Source organism: Emys orbicularis, chromosome 13, assembly GCF_028017835.1.
Source record: "Emys orbicularis isolate rEmyOrb1 chromosome 13, rEmyOrb1.hap1, whole genome shotgun sequence".
Taxonomy (NCBI): Eukaryota; Metazoa; Chordata; order Testudines; family Emydidae; genus Emys; species Emys orbicularis.
In genome coordinates this window covers 48,921,998-48,941,618 of record NC_088695.1, presented here as the reverse complement: position 1 = coordinate 48,941,618, position 19,621 = coordinate 48,921,998, and the positions used below count along the sequence as shown (strand labels likewise).

Genomic DNA, 19,621 nt, shown 5'->3' with positions numbered 1-19,621 from the left:
TGGACAGCATGTCCCTGCGGCTCCTAGGCGCAGGGGCAACCAGGGAGGTTCCACACGCTGCCGTTGCCCCCGCCCCGGCAGCTCCCATTGGCTGTGGTTCCTGGCCAATGGGAGCTGAGGAGCCGGCGCTCGGGGTGGGGGCAGCACACGGAGCCTCCCTGCCCACCCTTGTGTCTAGGGCCCTCAGGGACACGCTGGACGCTTCCGGGAACCGTGGGGAATCAGGGCAGGCAGGGAGCCTGCCTTAGCCTCGCTGCGCCGCCAACTGGACTTTTAACAGCCCAGTCAGCAGTGCTGACCGGAGCCACCAGGGTCCCTTTTCGACCGGGCGTTCCAGTCAAAAACTGGACACCTGGGAACCCTTGACTCCATTGGGCTGGGGCATGGGATGAGGTGGCAAAGCCTGGCCCTTTTTGGCCATGCTGGGCTGTGGCCCCTGATGTTGCTTAAAGGTGGGTCCCCAGTTCTATGAGTTGTCCTGACCTGGTGGTAGAAGTGGGGACCATCCCCACATCTCTCCCTTCCCGAGGGGCGGGCACTGTTTGGCCGAGTGGCTCTTGGACATCACACCTGTGCTGCTTCCTGATTAGGGTGACCCGATACCAAATGTGAAAAATCTGGACGGGGTGGGGGGTAATAGGTGCCTATATAAGAAAAAGTCCCAAATATCGGGACTGTCCCTATAAAATCAGGACATCTGGTCACCCTATTGCTGATGCTCTTTGGGGCTCTCCCCTGGGCTCCCTGTTATTGGGGTGTTGTCAGGAGCGAGTGGCTCTGTCCCAGTCTCTCTCGTCTGGTGCCGCAGGCAGTGCAGTCACTCCTCTGGGCTCAGACGGGGCTTCATGCCCCCCTTCAGGTTTGTGGTCACTAACTGAGCTTTGAGGTGAGGTATCTCCTTGGCCTCACGTAGTAGGTCTCTGCAGAGATCTGGAGCCGGCCAGCTTGTCAGCTTGGATTGTTTCATCCCTTCCCATCCATGCAATGACAAGCCCCTGTTCTGGCTCAGGATCTCAAATGCTTTCCAGTCAGCCCTCGTGAACCCTGCTGTGAAACACGGGATTTTTAGCATCTCCATTTTCCAATTGCAGAAATGGAAGCACACAAGTTTGCCAAGGTCACTCAGAAGCACTGACAAATCTGAGACTAGAACCTCGGAATCCTGATGTTCTGCTTCAGTAACTAGACCACACTGCCCTAAGGAATACGCTGTCCACCTGCCAACCCATCATGTCTTTCCTAAACCAGCAGAGCCTTGTTGAATGGAAACCTGCTGAAATAATCGAATAACACGATTTTGCAGGATGCCCGGACCAGCCTGCTTCTGTCATTTCAATGTGTTGTGTATGGAGTTGGGAATAAAAAGACACTATTTTTGCCTGTGGTTATCTTTCCTTAGGGAGCAGGCCCAGCTAAAGGCAAATGTGATTGAGGAGGACACTGAGGAATGGCAGAAAGATTCCACCTTTGCAGGGCTGGAGAGAGTGGGAGGGGTGGACCTGTCTTATGTCAAAGGAAACGACACAATCGCCTGCGCGTCCCTGGTGGTTCTCAGCTACCCAGATCTTGAGGTAATGGCCCTTGAGCGGTGGTCTCGTGGTTGGGATACCTGTACTGTAAAGGCTTTGTAGAAAACCAGCCTACCCCAAAGGGCATCATGGACTGTATCTCAGCGTCACAAGGCTCCAGCCAAGTATCTGACCCGCCTGTTCACCAAGAAAAGGCTTTCTGCAGAGAGCATGGGTGAGGAGGAGAGGACAGGAGTGATGGTCTTTGGTATTACCTAGCAAAATTAATTTGGAAATACGTAGTTTGGTCACTTCCTGCAGAGAGAAGCTGAGTCCAAGAGTTACAGAGAACTTCTGGAGGCCCGGGGAGATGGTTCCAGGCTGTGGCAATTGCTCAGGAGTAGGTCAGAGATGATGATGTTGATAAGAAATAGCTCATAAACGGCCTTTGAAGATTTTGATTGAATTAGGTAAATGTTGGAGATCAACAGTTTCACCCTCTATCCAGAAACAAACCGCAGAAAGGCCATTGTTATTCAACATTTACCAGGAGAGCAAGTTAAAACAATGTGACATTCCTAGACAGATGGTGCCTTCCTTGTCAGATCCCTCTGGTAATCAGTTAATATGAGATGTGATTTACAATGGCACTTCCAAATCTGTTGTGAATCTCCCACATTCTGCAGTCATTAAACTTTGAATTAATAAAGATTTATCAGAGTTTATGTACAGATTTCAACTAATGTAAAAGGTTGTCACTAACTAAAAACACTGACAACAAATATGGAATTGAACATTGATATCCACTGGAAATCACAGAAAGTGAGAATCAAATCCTGCCACAGTTAAAGACTTGCCCATGACGGCTGTGTGAGTTAATTCACCTACTGTCCTTGGTCAGTGTCCTAACAGGCTTTCTTCTGGAATCCACTTGCTTTTCCAAATGCTGGGTGAGAGGCCCTTTGATCAGGCATTGATTATAAGTAAGGCTAAGATTTTGTCACGGATATTTTTTGTAAAAGTCACGGACAGGTCACGGGCAAAACAGAAAAATTCAGGGAAGCCGTGACCTGTCCCTAACTTTTACTAAAAATATCCTTGACAAAATGGGGATCTGCGGATCCCCACACTACTTCAAGCGGGGCAGCTGCAGGGACTAGGAGCTGCCTGTAGCAGCTGGGGGCTGTGGGATACCTCTGCCACCTGCAGCTCCGGGCGTCCCCCGCTGTCCGCAGGGGCTGGGAGCTCAGGGTTTCCCACCACCCATGGGGGCCAGGAGCTGCCACAGTGGCAAGGAGCTTGTCCCTGCCACCTCTGGCAGCCCGGAGCTTGGGGGTTCCCCGCCGCTGCCCGCCAGGAACTGGGGGGTACCCCACCAGCCCCAGGGCAGGGAGCTCGGAGGTTTTCCCACCACCCCCAGCGGCTGGGAGCTCGGGGGTTCTGCTGCTGGTAACAGAGAGCTGCGGGGGTTTCCCCCATCGCCACCACCGGCGTCAGGGAGCTGCGCGGGCCACCAGAGGCAGCAGGGGTACCTCACAGCTTCCTGGCCCAGCGGGTGGCGGCGGACACTACAGCTCTCGACCACTGCAAGCTGAAGTCATGGAGGCCACTGGAAGTCACGGATTCCATGACCTCTGTGACCTAAATCGCAGCCTTGATTATAAGGACAGTGATCTTCCGCTGTTGCACACTCGAATGGGGCCGAAGTACCCCTAGCCATTGGCAAAGTCCCTGTACTCATTCAGGGTAGGGTAGGCTAGGGTATATCTGGTCATTTTCCATCATCTGCCCATTACTTCTCTCCCCCCACCCCCACACTCACACTGAGGGGACAAGTTGGCGTGACCTAATGTGCAGCATTTGTGTTTAACTTTGGGGGAGCGGCCCAGCAGGGTTCGGGGAGAGTATTGAAGTGAGAGAGAGAGAATATAAATACTGGAGAAGAAATATCTGAGCCGGTCAGGATTAAGCCAGCTATGGCCTGGGTTCAGCACACTGATCCTAGTGCCTGCTGTGTTAAGTTGCCCCTTGCAGACATGAGTCTGTGTTCTCAGCACTGTCCTTGTTTTGTCCCAGGTGCTATATGAGGATTGCCAGATGGTAACCGTGAGTGCCCCCTACGTGGCAGGATACTTAGCTTTTCGAGAGGCCCCTTTCCTGGTGGAAGCTGCTCAGAGACTTCAGGAGCGAGAGCCTGGGCTCAGGCCTCAGGTGAAGCATGTTCCTTTCTCTCATGGGGAGATGTCCCTGGGGTGCTGGATGTACCTGGAAAGAAACTCTCCCTAGAGGTTGCCCTGCCCAGCACCTCTGCAGCAGGCAAGGCAGGGCAGGGCAGGGTGCACCCTAACACAGCCTTGTTGTTGTGTCTGCTTCACTGTCTCTGCGGGGATGGGGAAACCGAGCCAATGGCCAGCCAGACTTCACCTTGTCTGTGAGCAGGGAAGGCAAGATGTGGGGATGACTCCCATCCTTTCTTTAGTACTACGGGGTTGCAGGGCACTTGGCCTGCAATAGAAAGATCAGCTCCCTACTCCCGGGGATGGTCATCAAAAGGGGCATGAAAGAGAGAGTGGGGCAGGCGGGGGTGAGGAGAACCTGGGTAAAGGAGCTGTGGGGGTGGGGCAAAGGATTGAAATGGAGCCTTCTCCTTCTCCTTCTCCTTCCTCACGGAGCTGGCCTCACTCACCACTTGTTCAGGTCAGAGGTGTGTTCACTCAGCTGGAGCGATCCATGGTGCTTGGTAACTAACACATCACCTGGTTCTTCCAGGTGCTGCTCGTAGATGGGAATGGCGTACTCCATCACAGAGGTATGAGAGAGCTCTGCCCCCGACGGGAACCCCCCAAGCTCCAGGAGAGAGCACTGCTCCCCCCAACAGGGACCCCAGGCCCTAGGAGAGTGCGCTGCCCCCCGACAGGGGACCCCCAGGCTCCAGGAGAGAGTGCAGCCCCCCGACGGGAACCCCAGGCCCTAGGAGAGAGCACTGCCCCCCGACGGGAACCCCAGGCCCTAAGAGAGCGCTGCCCCCCGACGGGAACCCCAGGCCCTAAGAGAGTGCTGCCCCCCGACAGGGGACCCCCAGGCTCCAGGAGAGAGTGCTGCCCCCCGACGGGAACCCCAGGCCTTAGGAGAGAGCACTGCCCCCCGACGGGAACCCCAGGCCCTAAGAGAGTGCTGCCCCCCGACAGGGGACCCCCAGGCTCCAGGAGAGAGTGCAGCCCCCCGACGGGAACCCCAGGCCCTAGGAGAAAGCACTGCCCCCCGATGGGAACCCCAGGCCCTAAGAGAGCGCTGCCCCCCGACGGGAACCCCAGGCCCTAAGAGAGTGCTGCCCCCCGACAGGGGACCCCCAGGCTCCAGGAGAGAGTGCTGCCCCCCGATGGGAACCCCAGGCCTTAGGAGAGAGCACTGCCCCCCGACGGGAACCCCAGGCCCTAAGAGAGTGCTGCCCCCCGACAGGGGACCCCCAGGCTCCAGGAGAGAGTGCTGCCCCCCGACGGGAACCCCAGGCCTTAGGAGAGAGCACTGCCCCCCGACGGGAACCCCAGGCCCTAAGAGAGAGCGCTGCCCCCCCGACAGGGGACCCCCAGACTCCAGGAGAGAGTCCTGCTGTTCACTAGGGTCCAGAGCTCTAGACCAGTGAAGGAGACATTAAATAATTATCTAGCAATAGGCTAATTCCCCTCCCCCAGAGGCATTGATTGGGTTCTGATCCCATCTGGAGGTTCTGGAACCTCCTGCTTTGGGGTTGACAGACGGCCCCTCTGTGGTGAACTCTGTCCCTGCGGCACTGGTCCCCATCTGCCAGTACCACCCACTCTGCGCTTGGCTGTAGTGCTGTCACAGGCTTACAGACATACCCGGGGCTGTCCCCTCTGACGAGGGTCACCAGAACAGGATGGAGAACCCCATTGCTGGCCCCTTCCTGTTTCCCTTGACCATCTCTTGGCTTGTTCGGCAGGGTTTGGTGTGGCCTGCCACCTGGGGGTGCTGACGGGCCTGCCCTGTATTGGTGTGGCCAAAAACCTCCTGCAGGTCGATGGCCTGGCCAAGGATGAGCAGCACAAGGGGCAGGTAAGGCCAGCGCGAGCATCCCTCCCTCCTGTGCCAGTGGGGGAAATGGAGTAAGAGCCTTGGTGAGAGGGAGCTCCTAGCGACCCCCTTCCTGGCCTCTCCCACCACGAGGAGCTGGGGAGCCACATGCTGGCTGGTAAGGGGCAGCTCCCGGTTTCTCCGTCCCAGCCTTTCCCAGCAGGAAGTGCTGGCGGTGTTATGGGAGCCTGTTCAGACCAAGGAGGGAAGTTCTGGAGTAGGCTCTCCCAGACCCTCCTGGAACCGATGCACTGGAGCTCTAACCAGCTGGCCCTTGGGTGCTTGCTCGTTTTAGATCCGCGACCTGCAGATGGGAGGAGACGTATTCCCTCTGAGGGGCACCTCTGGGAGAGTCCTGGGCATGGTAAGTCATGGGCAGTCTGCTTTGCATGTTGGTCACAGCTGGGCCTTCTCCATGTTCCCTAGCCTGGCTCAAATGGGAAGGAGGGAGGGGACAAAGTGTAGTGCAGCTCTCTGCAGCCCAGTGACAATAAGCCAGGAGGGCAGGATCTGAGCAGGCAGAGCTAACGCTCACCTCCCATTCCTGTCAGCCCACGGCATGGGATCCCCTCCTGGGATGCACGGCCACTTTGTCATATGTGACAGTGGTATGTGAGCTGCCATGTCCTGGTCTATCTGCCCGTGTCCGGTGCCATTACAGCAAAGGGACAAAGCACGGGCAGGAGTTTTTCCTGTGGCAGGTCTCCAGACTGTGAGACAGGAACCCCTGCACCTTGGTGGAAAAGGCAGCTTGGGAGATGGTGGGGCTGGCTGGGTCCCCACTCAGAGCTGGCAGGTGTTGGCTGCCTCCTTCGCCTGGGTATATTCTCCACTGAGCAAGGTCCCTTGCTCTGAGCAGTGTGAAATATTGGGGATGGGGAGCACAAGGAGCCCTAGGAGACAGACCCTTCCTGTGATGCTCCCAAGCAGCGAGGAGCAGTAAAGGGCGGGGCTCTGAAATGTCTGATACCCCCCAGCTCTCCCAAGTGTCCCCAGGTGCGTGTGCAATCACTGACGTCGTGCGTTTGTTTTAAACAAGCCCCAAAGCTCTGGTCTGTCCGGTTTCCAACCCTCCAGGCCCTGCGCAGCTACAACAAGAGCACGAAGCCCATCTATGTCTCCGTGGGCCACAGGACGTGCCTAGAGTCGGCAGTGCGCCTGGTCCAGTCCTGCTGTAGGTACCGGATCCCAGAGCCCATCCGACAGGTGCGAAGGCAGGGGCAGCTAGGGGATGGGGATCCGAGCCTGTCATGGGAGACGTGGCCAGTTAGCTAGTGAAGGGGTGACAGGCAGCTGTGAATGACAGGACTGCGACGGCTGGCCTCCCTTCCCCAAGAGCAGCGCCTGAGCCTGCTAGGCCGTCCCCTCCAGCTACGGGCTACAGCCGATCCTGGCGGTTCTGATCTACCTGTCTTCTTATTTATAAAACTCTCCTTCCCTCTTTCTTTGTCCTCCTGACCTGTCCCTGACACACAGTGCATAGAAGCACCCACAGCCCTCAGAGCGGATCCAGCCTGGTGGGGCTCTCTGCTCCTCTCTGCAGGCTGACTCGGGGGTTAATAATGCAGAGGAGTTGGAGGTGCAGCTTTCCCAGAGTGTGGAGCCGAACACAGACTGCAGTGTTCATCCTCTGGGCTATGGGGTATGCCGCACTCCGCAACAAGCTGCAGGCTGCCGGTTCCAGATGTAGCCTGTAGGTGGCAGCACTGGATCGCATTCAGTGCCTCTTGCTGCCAGCGATTTTATAATTAAATCACAGCAGGGCTGGAGAAATGAATCTCAAGAAGTGTGAAGCCGTTGGGATTTCTATCGGAGAAGAGCTTCCTTCTCCTCAGGATCACCCTGCCATTAGCAGTTCAGGCAGGCTGCCCCGCTCAGCGTTTGGGGAGCAGAGTCTGTAACGTCACCCTGGAACAGTGTGTGTTCCGATTGCTACGCCTCGGCCTTCGTCCCGTGTCTGCCAGCCCTGGCTTTGCTGCTTTCTGAGCAGTATTGAGAAGGCTCCTACCAAGGCCAGACACAGGTGCTGCAGGCAGAAGTTGTTCGTTGGTATTGTGATATTTTCTGAAAATTGAACCGTATGACACTGTTTAGTTGTAGAGCGACGACCAGCAAACCTCAAAGCAAAACTGCCCATTGGCGTCTCCAGACCAGAGCTGATCATGGAGTTTCTGGTCCCATATCCCACCTCCTGACAGACTGGAGCAGTCTTACAGGTCATCTAGTCCCATAGCTCACTGCCGGCAGTGGCCAGCACCCGATGCTTCAGGAGACAGGCTCTCATAGTTGCACTGTGTGGCAGTTGGGGGCGTGTTAGGAGGGGAGGGAAAAGCCTTCCCCAGTGGAAACATGCCCGTATTTCTTTTGGAAATCATTTTGACCCAGGTGCCCTACTCCTCACAGCTGCTTTCTGTCGCCTTCAGTCCCATTCCCATGCCTCTTCTTTGGGACTGGCTGGCTAGACTCCTCCAGCCGCTCCAGCTGACCTGGGGCATTAGTTAAAGGGACAAAATTTATTTGCTGGTGACTCCTTCCGGGGGAAGATTTGAGAACCATCTCCAAGGATTAGAAGGGTGTGAACCTAAGGAGGGAGGGGAATTATTCAGCACAGGGGTTCTTGGACTTTTTCATAGTACGGGTCATATCTTCATGGAGAGTGTGTCATAGACGCTCATATGGACCTCACCAGCTCGCCAATTCCCTATCTCATGGAACCTGCCCCTCATCACACAGCCTCCCAGGGGTTATGACAACAATCACCTACAGGAAACAAGAACTTTAGTAGCAAAGGATGTAACTTCTTTTGATGTGATTTAGTGGCCTGAGGCGAGGTAGCGGAGCCAGCACCAGGCACCAGCTAGGTCTCCACAGATGCCGTAGCTGTTCCCCCGAGCAGAGTTTGGGTGGTCTAGGGAGGAGGAACGGGATAAAACTGAGCAAACACTGAACATTCAACAACATTGGGCAATCCTTTTCCTGAGATCTAGCTGACCATAGAACAGGGGTTAGCGTGTGGTAGGGCTGAAAGCCGCAGCCCTTTGAGTTAAAGCTGAGCTGAGTAAAGCACTAGAAAATAGACTGTAGGGGTCCTTCCTGCACTAAGAACAGGAGTACTTGTGGCACCTTAGAGACTAACAAATGTATTTGAGCATAAGCTTTTGTGGGCTACAGCCCACTTCTTCGGATGCATAGAATGGAACGCACAGTAAGAAGATCTATATACATACAGAGAACATGAAAAAGTGGAAGTAGCCAGACCAACTCTAAGAGGCTAATTAATTAAGATGAGCTATTATCAGCAGGAGAAAAAAAATCTTTTGTAGTGATAATCAAGATGGCTCATTTTAGACAGTTGACAAGGAGGTGTGAGGATACTTAACATGGGGAAAGAGATTAAATGTGCATAATGACCCAGCCACTCCCAGTCTCTATTCAAACCCAAGTTAATGGTATCTAGTTTGCATATTAATTCAAGCTCAGCAATTTCTCGTTGGAGTCTGTTTTTGAAGCTTTTCTGTTGCAAAATTGCCACCTTTAAGTCTGTTACTGAGTGACCAGAGAGGTTGAAGTGTTCTCCTACTGGTTTTTGAATGTTATGATTCCTGATGTCAGATTTGTGTATTTCTCTGTGGTGAGCCTGCAGGGCGTTGAGGAGATGTGAAAGGGGAATGTCCTACAGCAGGTTTTGCCTGGGTAGTGCCGTATGATCACAGCTTTTCTGATGCCCAAGGTGAAGCTTCAGGGTTGTCAGCCCTTGAAGCTTTTCCTGGGTCTGAAGGTTCTGGTAGCTTCAAACATGCGCAGCTCACAGCTGAGCTCAGCTCTTCCATTCCCTCCTTCGCTGGGCCATGGTGCCGTCTTACATGAAGGCAGTGGCTGTGTAGCTGCTGTGGGGACAGAAACGTGCCACCTTGCTGGAGGCACAGCTGGCCCCATCCTGCACTGGGGTACATGTGGCTAAGTTGTACGAAGTGGGTGCCAGACATCATCTCGGCCATGGACGCAGTCGTATTTGCATTTGGAACAAGAGGTGGCTTTGCTGACTGGGGACATGTGTCTCAGATGCAGCAAGTGTAGTGAACTTTCAGAGGAAGCAGAGGGAAATTCATTGTCTGCTACAATAAATATTTACATCCTGCTTGGACCTCATTCCGCAAGTAAATACCAGGCCGGGGCATGAGAACTCTGTGTGCGCAGAGGTAGCACTCTGTCTCCTCTGGCAGGCTCATGAATATTTGAAGTTCCTCTGCGGAGGTTTGATCCCAGCCAGAGGGACCTCCCAGGTGCAACCCAAACAAAGGAACCCAGGTGAACGTGAACCAGCCTCCCACTGCCACAGGCAAAACACCCAACCTACAGCTACTGGTGGCATGGCACTAAATCTGCCTGAGCGGCCCCTGGTGTCCCCAACGAGAGCTCCTCATGACCTGTCTGTGGGTGCAAGAATTCCAAGCCGGTTCAGATTCCAAGCTACACATGCACGGGGTATGGAGTGGAGCCTTTTAGCAAATGAGCTCCCAGCCTTGACTCCCCGGGATGGAACAGGACCTGCACCGGAATAGGCTTTGTTCCCTCTGCTGCCTTGACTTGCTGCTTTGCTGCCCATCAGACTCCTGCTCACTAGATGACCCTTTTCACTCCAGCTGGCAGCTTGCCCAGCAGGCTCCTGCTGGCTCAGGAGCTGCCGGCAGGGCAATCCGTGGGGCAGCCCTGGCCCGCCACGAAGCGGCAGAGAGGCGAGTCTGAATTGTTGCCCCTGGACGCTGCACTTTCAAGCCACTGCACCTGTGCTGTTAAACTCTCCTCCATCAAGGAACTGGAACACGAGCGATCAGCTCTGCCCTGCCTGTTCCACGTTCCTGCTATCCAGCGGGGGATTGCCAGCTGGGGGCCAGAACCCCCTACTCCCTGAGACCTGACCCTCCTTCCCCCTCCACCAGCACGCTGTGCCCACATGTGCCACTCCTGCCCATTCACAAAAGAGACAAGGTAGAAATTCCAGACCCCTAATGCCAGCACTAGTCTCCTCCGAAAATAGAAGGGATTATTACGGCACAATGATCCATCTTATTGATTAGCCTCTTGGTTAATAAGCTGGGCTAAGCTGTCTCTCAGCACAGCATTAGGAGTGAGGGCTGGCAAGTAACTTGCTGCCTAATCAAGCCTTAGCTGTGTTATTAGGCGAACTTGGTTTGGGGTTTTTTCCTCCTGCAGAAGAACAGTAAGTGAATGAGGCTTTTGCTACTTGGGCTCCCAGCAGGCAGTTTATCAAGCAGTCTGTTTCCCTTGTTATGAAATTCATCACGTAATGTCTTATCCTGAAGAGTGATCAGAGTTATTTGTCAACTGAGTTATGAAACTGTCCAATTATGAACAGGGGAAAAAATTCCTCCAAACAAACTGCTCCTTATGTAACCGTATTTCATTGTCTGGCCCGTGGAGCTGGTGAGTGGCTCTTAAGCAGCGTCTCCAGCACAGAACTCGCAGGGAGGCGTGAAGCGAGCTAGTGGGGAGTTTGGTGCAGGAATTTGCACGACCAGCACAAACATGTGAGTTACATCCAGGGCAGCCATGGGGAGTTTTATTAATCCACCTCACTAGTCCTGGCCTTGTACGTTTATCTAGTTCCTTTCAGCTGGAAGGAGCCCAAACTGCTTCGGGGGGGTGTATCATGAAGCCATCTCTGGAGCTGTTCTGAGCTACCACCATGCAGTGAGGTTTTTAAGTGAAAACTGACTTTCCCAAATGAAGCTTTGGGCAGAATTTAGCCCAGAACTCCCACCATTATTCTTGTTGAGGTGGCTATGGCTTCTTTGATGACCACAGAGGGTTGTATCTCACTGGAAAGATGGTCCCTTGCCCAGCACCAGTGCTGAGTCACTAGCAGCACATTCTACAGCTCTCTCCGTTTTCTTTGGAGGCCTCCCAGCCAAGTACTGAGCAGGCCCTGTCCTGCTTAGCTGAGGAGATTTGACAAAGCTGTGTTTTCCTATGTGAATCACACACCTGAGAACGAGCTGTACTCTGGGAAATGAAGCTATCTAACTAAGAGTTTGCTTCCACTAGAATTGCTCCTTAAGGATTTCACGTCACATGGAGGACCCTTGGTCCATGACCACTTCTAGGCATCCTCCAATGGCTTGATGGAGGTCACCGAGTCAGTGTCTGTAGTTTGGGTCTTTTCCCCATGGAATGTTGAATGCCCGATTTAAATAACGGAGTTGTTGGCCTGTGTTCAGACTCTGGGGCTTTCCCTTTGGTGTGCCTGGGAACCCTAAGGAAAAAGAGAATAACGGTATCTAGCCTGTTTGGTGAAGAGGGCAGCTGCTTACAGCTTGTCTCAGTGTTCTGAGCAGGGAGGTGCAGGCAGGATGGTTGTGTCCATTAGAAGAGTACCTGTGAGAACACAGGCAGGGGCCACTGGCCTTCTGATCCCCACCCCCTTGTAGAGCCCACCTTGTCCTCTGTGCGTCTTTGCCTGAGATGTTCCCATGAAAACCCCTGAAACACACAAGTCAGTGGCTAGTCACTGTCCTACTGTCTCGGGTGGGCACCGAGTGGCATTTCTCCTCCGGTGGGGCGAGTGGGCGATTTCCTGTTTGCTTTCCCTGACTCAGAAGGGCTTACTCCAGGACCGGGGCAATGCAGAGGGTTTGAGAGAGGAGGTTGAGGCAGATGTGGGCAGGGACACCATTCCAGGTGGGGGGCGAAGCAGGAGGGAGGGGGGGAAGCCATGTGAGCTTGTGGTTCAGCCCGCTCTGCCATCCCAGCAAGAGCCCACCCCACCCCACCCCCGCGCAGCCCAAAGCGTAAATTGAAAAGACAAGCAGGAAGGTCTTCCGGCAGCCTCTGCTCCCCAGCCAGCTCAGCCCTGCCTCGTCCTGGGCTGACGGGGCTGCCACAGCGGCACTGGGACAGGCCCATGCGACTGGCTCAGGTGCAGGCTGGTGTGTGACCTCACCCTGCAGCCCAGAGCGGGAGAGGGAGACTCATTCCCAGAACCAGCCTAGCTCTCAGTTGGGACACGGAACCCTTTGCCCGTAGGTCACCAGTTCAAATCCAGCCCCAGGCAAGTCCTTCCCAGCTGTTAGCTGGCCTGTGTGCAATGAGTTGCTGGGTCTCAGCCCACTTCTTAATGGACAGGTGTCTGAATCCCTATAGCCACCGCCACTGCTGGCACCAGTGGGGCCCTGGTCTCACTCTCAACCGTGGGGCCCAAGACTGAACCAGCCATGGAGACCAAATGACCCTCTTGCCCCCGGACGGGGCTCCCTCCTGCTGTGGCTGAGGTTGCTGGAGGGGCAGTGTGAGTAAAGTTTGCCCTGCTGCTGCAGCCCCCGCTGTGTGTGGCTAGAGGGATGGGTGTGGCCACATCTACCTTGGCTGGGGGGACAGTGCATTCGTTGACTGCTGCGATGGGGGAGCGAATGACACTTCTGCCATAGCCCAGCTGTGCCGCCCCTGCGCGATGCTCCTCCCAGCAGCAGGGTGGGAATGTTCCCAGCGCCGCTGGCTTGCACAGTAGCAACCCTCATGCTGGGAGCGGCAGGTGGGGAGGAAGCTGAGAGTCCAGTGTCTAGAGACAGCAAACGCCTCCACCCAGGGGCGACCCTGACCCAGCAGCACTTGCTGCCACTCCAGGAAAAAGCAATTAAAACGCTCCAGCACTTCCTTCCCCACTGGCCTGTTTCCAGCACAAGGAGGCAGCTGGCAGACACACGGCCAGGTGCTGGCAGGGCGAAATTGCCACAGGGCCTTTGTGCTGCTGGTCAGACTGACGCAGCTCCCAGCAGCTTCCTGCGGGCAGAGGGGCACTTGTCCTTCCAAGCGTCCTTCCCTCTGTGGCCGGGCCCAATGGCTGTAGCAAGGGGCGGGCAGTGAGCACTCGAAGGGGCAGCAGAGGCAGCTACTGTCCAGGCCAGCGCCCGCTGTTCAGGCCGGGCTAAGGCAGCGGGGTCAGAGTTTCAGGGAACAGCCCCTCCCCCACTCCCTGCACCTGGGATCACTAAATACCTGTCTCTGTGGGGAGGGGGACTGGTTTGCTCTCTCAGAGACTCTAACCTGGGGTTCTGTCTCCTGTGTGTGCCCCAATAGGACGAGACACACGGTCTGAGGCCTGGGGCTGCGCACAGCATCACTCTTTCCTGCAGTTACATTTGGAGGGGGCTTTGCACCCCCATCGAGGAGGTTCTTGTGGACAGAGGGAGAAGCCAGTTAGGCTGCTGTAGGCATGAAGGAATGGTGACACCTTGAAGGGACAGGTTGGAGCCTATGGCTAAAAGGGAGAGTACAGGGGGTCATACTGAAAGGTGAACTGTCAGGCTGGAGAAAGTTTATTAGTGGAGTTCCTCAAGGATCAGTCTTGGGACCAATCGTATTTAACATTTTCATTGGCATGACCTTGGCACAAAAAGTGAGAGTGCGCTAATAAAATTTGCAGATGACACAAAGTTGGGAGGTATTGCCAATATGGAGGAGGACCGGAATATTGTACAAGAAGATTTGGATGACCTTGAAAACTGGAGTAATAGAAATGGGATGAAATGTAATAGTGCAAAGTGCAAGGTCATGCACTTAGGGACTAACAGCAAGAATTGTTGCTGTAAGCTGGGAATGGATCAATTGGAAGCCACCGAGGAGGAGAAAGCCCTGGGTGTATTGGTCTTGGGGTGGAGTCCGGACTCTAGGACCCTGTGAGGTGAGACGGTCCCAGAGCTCAGGCTCTGCGCCCAGAAGTCTACGCTGCAATTAAACAGCCCTGCGAGCCCAAGTCAGCTGCACGGGCCAGCCGCGGGTGTCTGATTGCAGCGTAGACCGGCCCTATGAGTCTGAGACAGCCTGGGGGGTAACCAGAGGCCCTGCCCTAGGGCTGGGCTATATTAACAGGAACGCGAGCGAGCGAGAGGGAAGCAGAAGCCGGCAGCTGCAGTGGGTGGGCATTGTTTCATCAAGCAGAGCAGGCTAACCAGAGCCTTTGCCCCGAGGTGAGCCCTAGACACCACGGTGGGGCTCCTGAGCTTTTTGCTGGAATTCTGGGTCCCACCCCCACTCTTCCTCTTCTCCCAAGGTGCAATCCAGGCTCTGCTTCCAGGTGTCCTGCTGAGGGGGAGTGTGCAGTGTCCCTGCTGCTCCATGGGCTGGGTGCCAGGGGCAGCTGGGAAATAACTCGGGCTGCTTCCCCTTCACCTCAGCAATTGCCAGGGGTCTGGATTCACTCTGCAGGTCAGCATCCACCTCCTGCTTTGCCCCTTGCCACCGTAAGTCGAGACTGGCCTGTCATGTCCCTGCACCACATCTGAGGGCATCAGAGCCAAGGAGGAGTGGGGGCAGATGCCAGTCGGGTGAGGGTTGAGTATGGTACGAGCTGTGCAGAGGCTCACGGGTCGCTGTGGGGGTAGGGGAGGTATGTTAATTGTATTTCTACTGGACATCCCAGGCACTCAGGTCTCTCAGAGGCCTCTGGCTGAGGCCAGCTGAACTCAGCAGAGCTCCTGGACTCAGGACTGTGCGTCGAGAGCTGGAGGGATTTGATGGGGATTTGCTCTCCCAGCTGAGCTGCCTGGCTGTTACCCTTGTACTTTGTTGCCCCCCGCCCCCAGTGCCTGGGAGAGGGCCAGGGCTGAGCTGGCCCTTGGCACTGACTGGCGTGCGCCCGCTGCTACTCTGTGCCTTGCCGTCTTCCGTTGTGGTAAATGCAGAATTGGGGAGCTGAGCTTTAGGAAATCTCATTTCTGTTTCCAAAATCAACCGCGCTGCAGCTAAGGCTGCCTGGGCCGAGACCCTTCTCCTCCATTTTGGGTCTTTGTCTTCTCAGCCCAGGTGCAGTTGAGGCAGAGGGACTGAATGGAGCGGGATACGGTCAGGGAGGCAGGTGGGTCCCTCCGTGTGTGGGAGCCCTACCCGGGAGTGGCGGCCGTATGCTGCAGATAGCTTGGGGCTGAGCCTTCACGCTCCTCTCACTTGCAGAGAGGATGAATGCTGTGCTCAGACAGCGCACCAGGGCCCTGCGGAGCGACTCCCCCTCCTGGCTTGTGCAGCTGCCTGGGAGCATCTGCCTGGCACCGTTCTTTAGAGGGCGCGGGGCGGTCTGACCAATCAAGTCTTGAGTCTTCTCTAATCCATCTCCTCCCCAATTCCAGGCTGACATCAGATCCAGAGAGTACATCCGGAAGCACCTGTCCTCCCCACTGGGGGGCACGTCTCCTGGGCCAGGGAGGTAGGTGTGTGGGTGGTCTAAGCAACCGCACGTCCAGAGGGGATCTGCTCATGTAATGCTCTTGGGTAATTGCATTAAAGGGACAGTCGGGGTAACAAGGCGGGATAAAGGGCAGCAGGGCGCATGCTGCCCCCGCGGAGCAGGAGATTTCTGATGGGTGCCGTCTGTGCTGCACCATGTGTTCCCGCCGAAGGGGCAGCGTCCTGGGCTGGCTGGACCATGAGACTGCGGAAGGTCACTGGGGATTTTGTCTGTTTCCGGTGTACATGATAAGCAAAGTGCTAAGGCCCCTGTGTGTGATGTGAGGGTGGACAAAAATACCCTGCAAGGAGCTGGCCTCTGCGCCTGAATGCATAAAGAAAGGGCCAGGCCACCTCATTCTTTTGTAATGCAGGGCTGGATTCTGCCCTGGTATGTTGGTGTAAATCCAGAGAAACCCCTCTGGGGTCTCTGGGATTTCACTGGTGTCGATCCAGAATAAGTGAGATTCTCTAAATCATTCTCTTTATATCAACCCCCTGTCCCTCCAGGCCCTTTTTATTTAACTGTAGAGGCAACATTTTCAGCACAGTTCCTGGCAGCTCATAGCTGGATTCTCTCAGTCCTACAGTCACCTGCGCAAACAAGGGGCTGGAGAGATACAGGACAATAAAACTGAATGAAGATTAGCCTGGTTAGTGATGGGCAAATTGCTCCCAGGTCTCCCAGGCTGATCTGCCCTAGAGGGGATCGTAACGACCAGAGCAGAGCTGGGTGTGGCGTGGAGGTTGGTGCTGGTTAATGTGAGGCTCTGATACTGCTGATCGGAGGCAGCAGGTGTGATGGGGGGAGGTGATGTTCAGAACTCGCAGGAACAACTCTAGCTGTGCACCACAGCCTGCTTCGCTGCCCAGCTCTTGCCATGCCTGGCACCTCCACACAGCTCTGCAATGCACCATACCAGCACTGCCTGCTAGAGATCCCCACACCCACGGCTTGGCTGATGCCCCTCAATCCCGACTTGCAGCACCTTCCTGCTGGGCCAGTCCTGGGCAGATGCTGACAGTCCCATTGAATGCATGCCCCGAGTTGAGACCCCAAACTCATGGCATGAGATATCAGCACCAGTGTCTGATGCTGGTGCCCCAGAGTTCCTGTACCTCCAGCTCCAGTTCCCAGAGTAGCAGGGAGTTACCTAGGTTGGTTTGGCTTTTTTTATTCTTTGTGACCTTTCCTTGTTCTTGTTCCAGGAAGGAAGAGGCTGAGCCCAAGCATTAATTTGGCCCCAGGAAGACACTGCCCAGCCCCAGTGTGAACTTGAGCCTTCCACCCCCTCTGGGACCAGAGCTCCGAGAAGTCTCTACAGGGCACCATGACTGACCGTCCACGCCAGGAATTCAGGGTACTTCATGGGGTGAAACGCCAGGATGACCAGAGATAAGCCAGGAGACGGCTTCCCCCTGGGCTCTGCTAATGGGGCAGGAGCCCCAGTCTTTGATAGTCTGTAAATTCTAGAGAATGTTTTATATTCCAATTTTGAAAACACACGCTGTAAAAATAAATTCTCCCCAGCACTCGTACACTACCAAAGCAGTGTTTGGGAGTCAAGGGAGGGATTATTTGCGGCAAGACTGTGAGAATTCACTTTGGGGGGTTCTTAACAAACGAGTTAAAAACAACGTGAAGCTCCCAGTTTGACACGGGCTTCTTGCCATCCCTTTAGCGACACAGTCTCATGGGCTCCCTGCTCCCCATCCTCCTTTTACCCTTTCCTCCCCCCTCCTCCAGCCTGTGGGATTGTGTCACTTCACACATCTCAAGGGAACAGAAGCCCAATAACTAGCTGCTGCTAGTCCTGACAGACGGGCAGAGGACTCTGTGTTTTGGGTGGGCGTGTAACTCGCAAGGGAGGTGCGGGAGCCAACAATCTGCTGCATGGTTTGGAGGAGGGGAGCTGCTAGGCTCTAAGGCCTGAATTCGGATCCCTGGGACGCAAACAGGCTCCCTGGTACACCAGTCATGCAGTCCTTGGTCCGTCAGGTCTCTGCCTGCTGTCAGTTACCGAACCTTATGCAAGAAATCAGTCCTCTGTGTAAACGGTGCTGCAGGTTTGTCAGTCCCCATGGGACCTGCACGGTGAGCCCTGCTGGGAGCAGCATGCACACAGCATGGCGTGTTGATTCACCTTGTTCTAGCGACCCTCCTCACAGCCAATGGCACAGGCCAACCCTTCACAAAGATCCGAACAGAAGTGGCATTCCATAGCAGAGCCAGGTAACGCCCGGGCAAGGGGTCCGATAGCCTGAATGGAGTAGGGGCATTGGGGTCAGGTTACTGGGCCAGCTGCTTGCTGGCTAACAAGCTTGGACAGACACCAAGCAGCCTGTGAACCTTCGCATTGGCTACCAAACAAAGTCCGGTTGGTGGAGTTGGGAGCCTCTCCCTGTGGGGCTGGGTTCAGGGGTTGGATTCAGCAATTTGGTGGGATCCACAAAGTCCCATGTTTAGGCACTACTGGAATTCACAAACTCCCCCACAGCTGCTGCCAAACACTGCAGGTGCCTCAGCTCGCTCAGCGCAGAAGGTTTTGCAGTAAAAGTTCCCTTGTTGCCTGTTTCTGCTGCTAAGCAGCCTGCACCCATCTCTGGAGGCACCCACCTCTCACCTGAGCCCCAGAGTGAGGCAGGAACCAGGGGAAGATGGCTGGCTGGCTGGCTGCTGCCCAAGTCACAGGCAGGGCCTGATCTGGTCAGTGTGCTCAGAGGCTGTCTGACTCCACAAAACAACCGGGCCGGGCCTCCTCTATAACCTTTAGCCTAGTGGTTAGGCACTCCCCTGAGATGAAGGAGACCCCCAGTTCAGGTCCCCCTCAGTGTTGTTCCTCTTATGCAAAGCTGTCTTCAGGAAATGTCCCCACAGGTGTTTTTACATCCAAGGGAAGGAAGTGGGAGTTCTCTAGTGGTTGGGGGGTCAGAACTCCTGGGTTCTGTTCCACGCTTGGCAGTGCACGTTTACCCTGCTAGCGTTCTTTGTCGTTCTTTTCTCTCTCCAGCCGGGCTGTTTTAATAAAGCACAATCCAGCCTCTTCTCTGGGTGAGTGCAGCACCCAGCACGTGGGGCCCTGGCTTACTTACCCTGTTAGCGCTGCCCCATTAAGACGAGAGAGAGCAAACTCTTTTCTTCTCCCCAGGAGCCTGGGCTAGGGTGACCAGACGTCCCATTTTTAAAGGGACGGTCCCATATTTAGGCCCTCCTGCAGGGGTCCTGACTTTTTCTTAAAAACTGGCAAATTGTCCCATATTTTCTCTCCCCCCCCCCCCCCCCACCATCAGTTCTGGTGGGTCCTGCTGCTGGCTGGATCCCTGCTCGCCCACCTCCTGCCCACCGACAGTGAGTGGGGGGTCCAGTGGCGGACGATGGGGGTGGGTGTGCAAGGCTGGTGATGGGGCAAAGCTGCAGCATACGGGGACGGGACGCTCCCGCTGCTGGTGCATGCCAGCCCCCCCTTCCCGCCCTCCCGCCCTTCAGAGCCAGGCTGGACTGCTTTGATCATGGTGACACGTGTGGGCACAGACAGAGGGGCCAGCAGACAGAGAAGGAAAGAGGGTGGCATTTGATTTCGTGTCTAAGCCCATCGCAAGGGGGTGGGTGGGGGAAGCACCAGGAGGAGCGCTGGCTGCAGGCTGTGCAAGTCCTCCCAAGCCACGCATGCAGCTCCACTCCTCATCCGACAGGTGCAGTACCAGCTCTGACACCGCCATGTCCCCAGGGAACAGCCCCCCGGACAGCTCCTCCTGAAAGCCCAGAACCAGTGCTGAATGCCAGC

The 19,621-nt window shown here is 55.4% G+C and overlaps 1 protein-coding gene across 1 annotated transcript; it reads left to right on the top strand.

Annotated features, from left to right (window-relative positions):
• Positions 1-1,304: 1,304 nt before the first annotated feature.
• Positions 1,305-17,376, top strand: ENDOV (endonuclease V). Its single transcript, XM_065415868.1, has 8 exons — positions 1,305-1,571; positions 3,585-3,719; positions 4,278-4,317; positions 5,470-5,582; positions 5,896-5,964; positions 6,678-6,806; positions 15,740-15,816; positions 17,046-17,376. Exons 1-8 carry the CDS (start codon positions 1,305-1,307, stop codon positions 17,071-17,073), a joined length of 858 nt encoding a protein of 285 aa, XP_065271940.1. The 3' UTR covers positions 17,074-17,376.
• Positions 17,377-19,621: the final 2,245 nt, after the last annotated feature.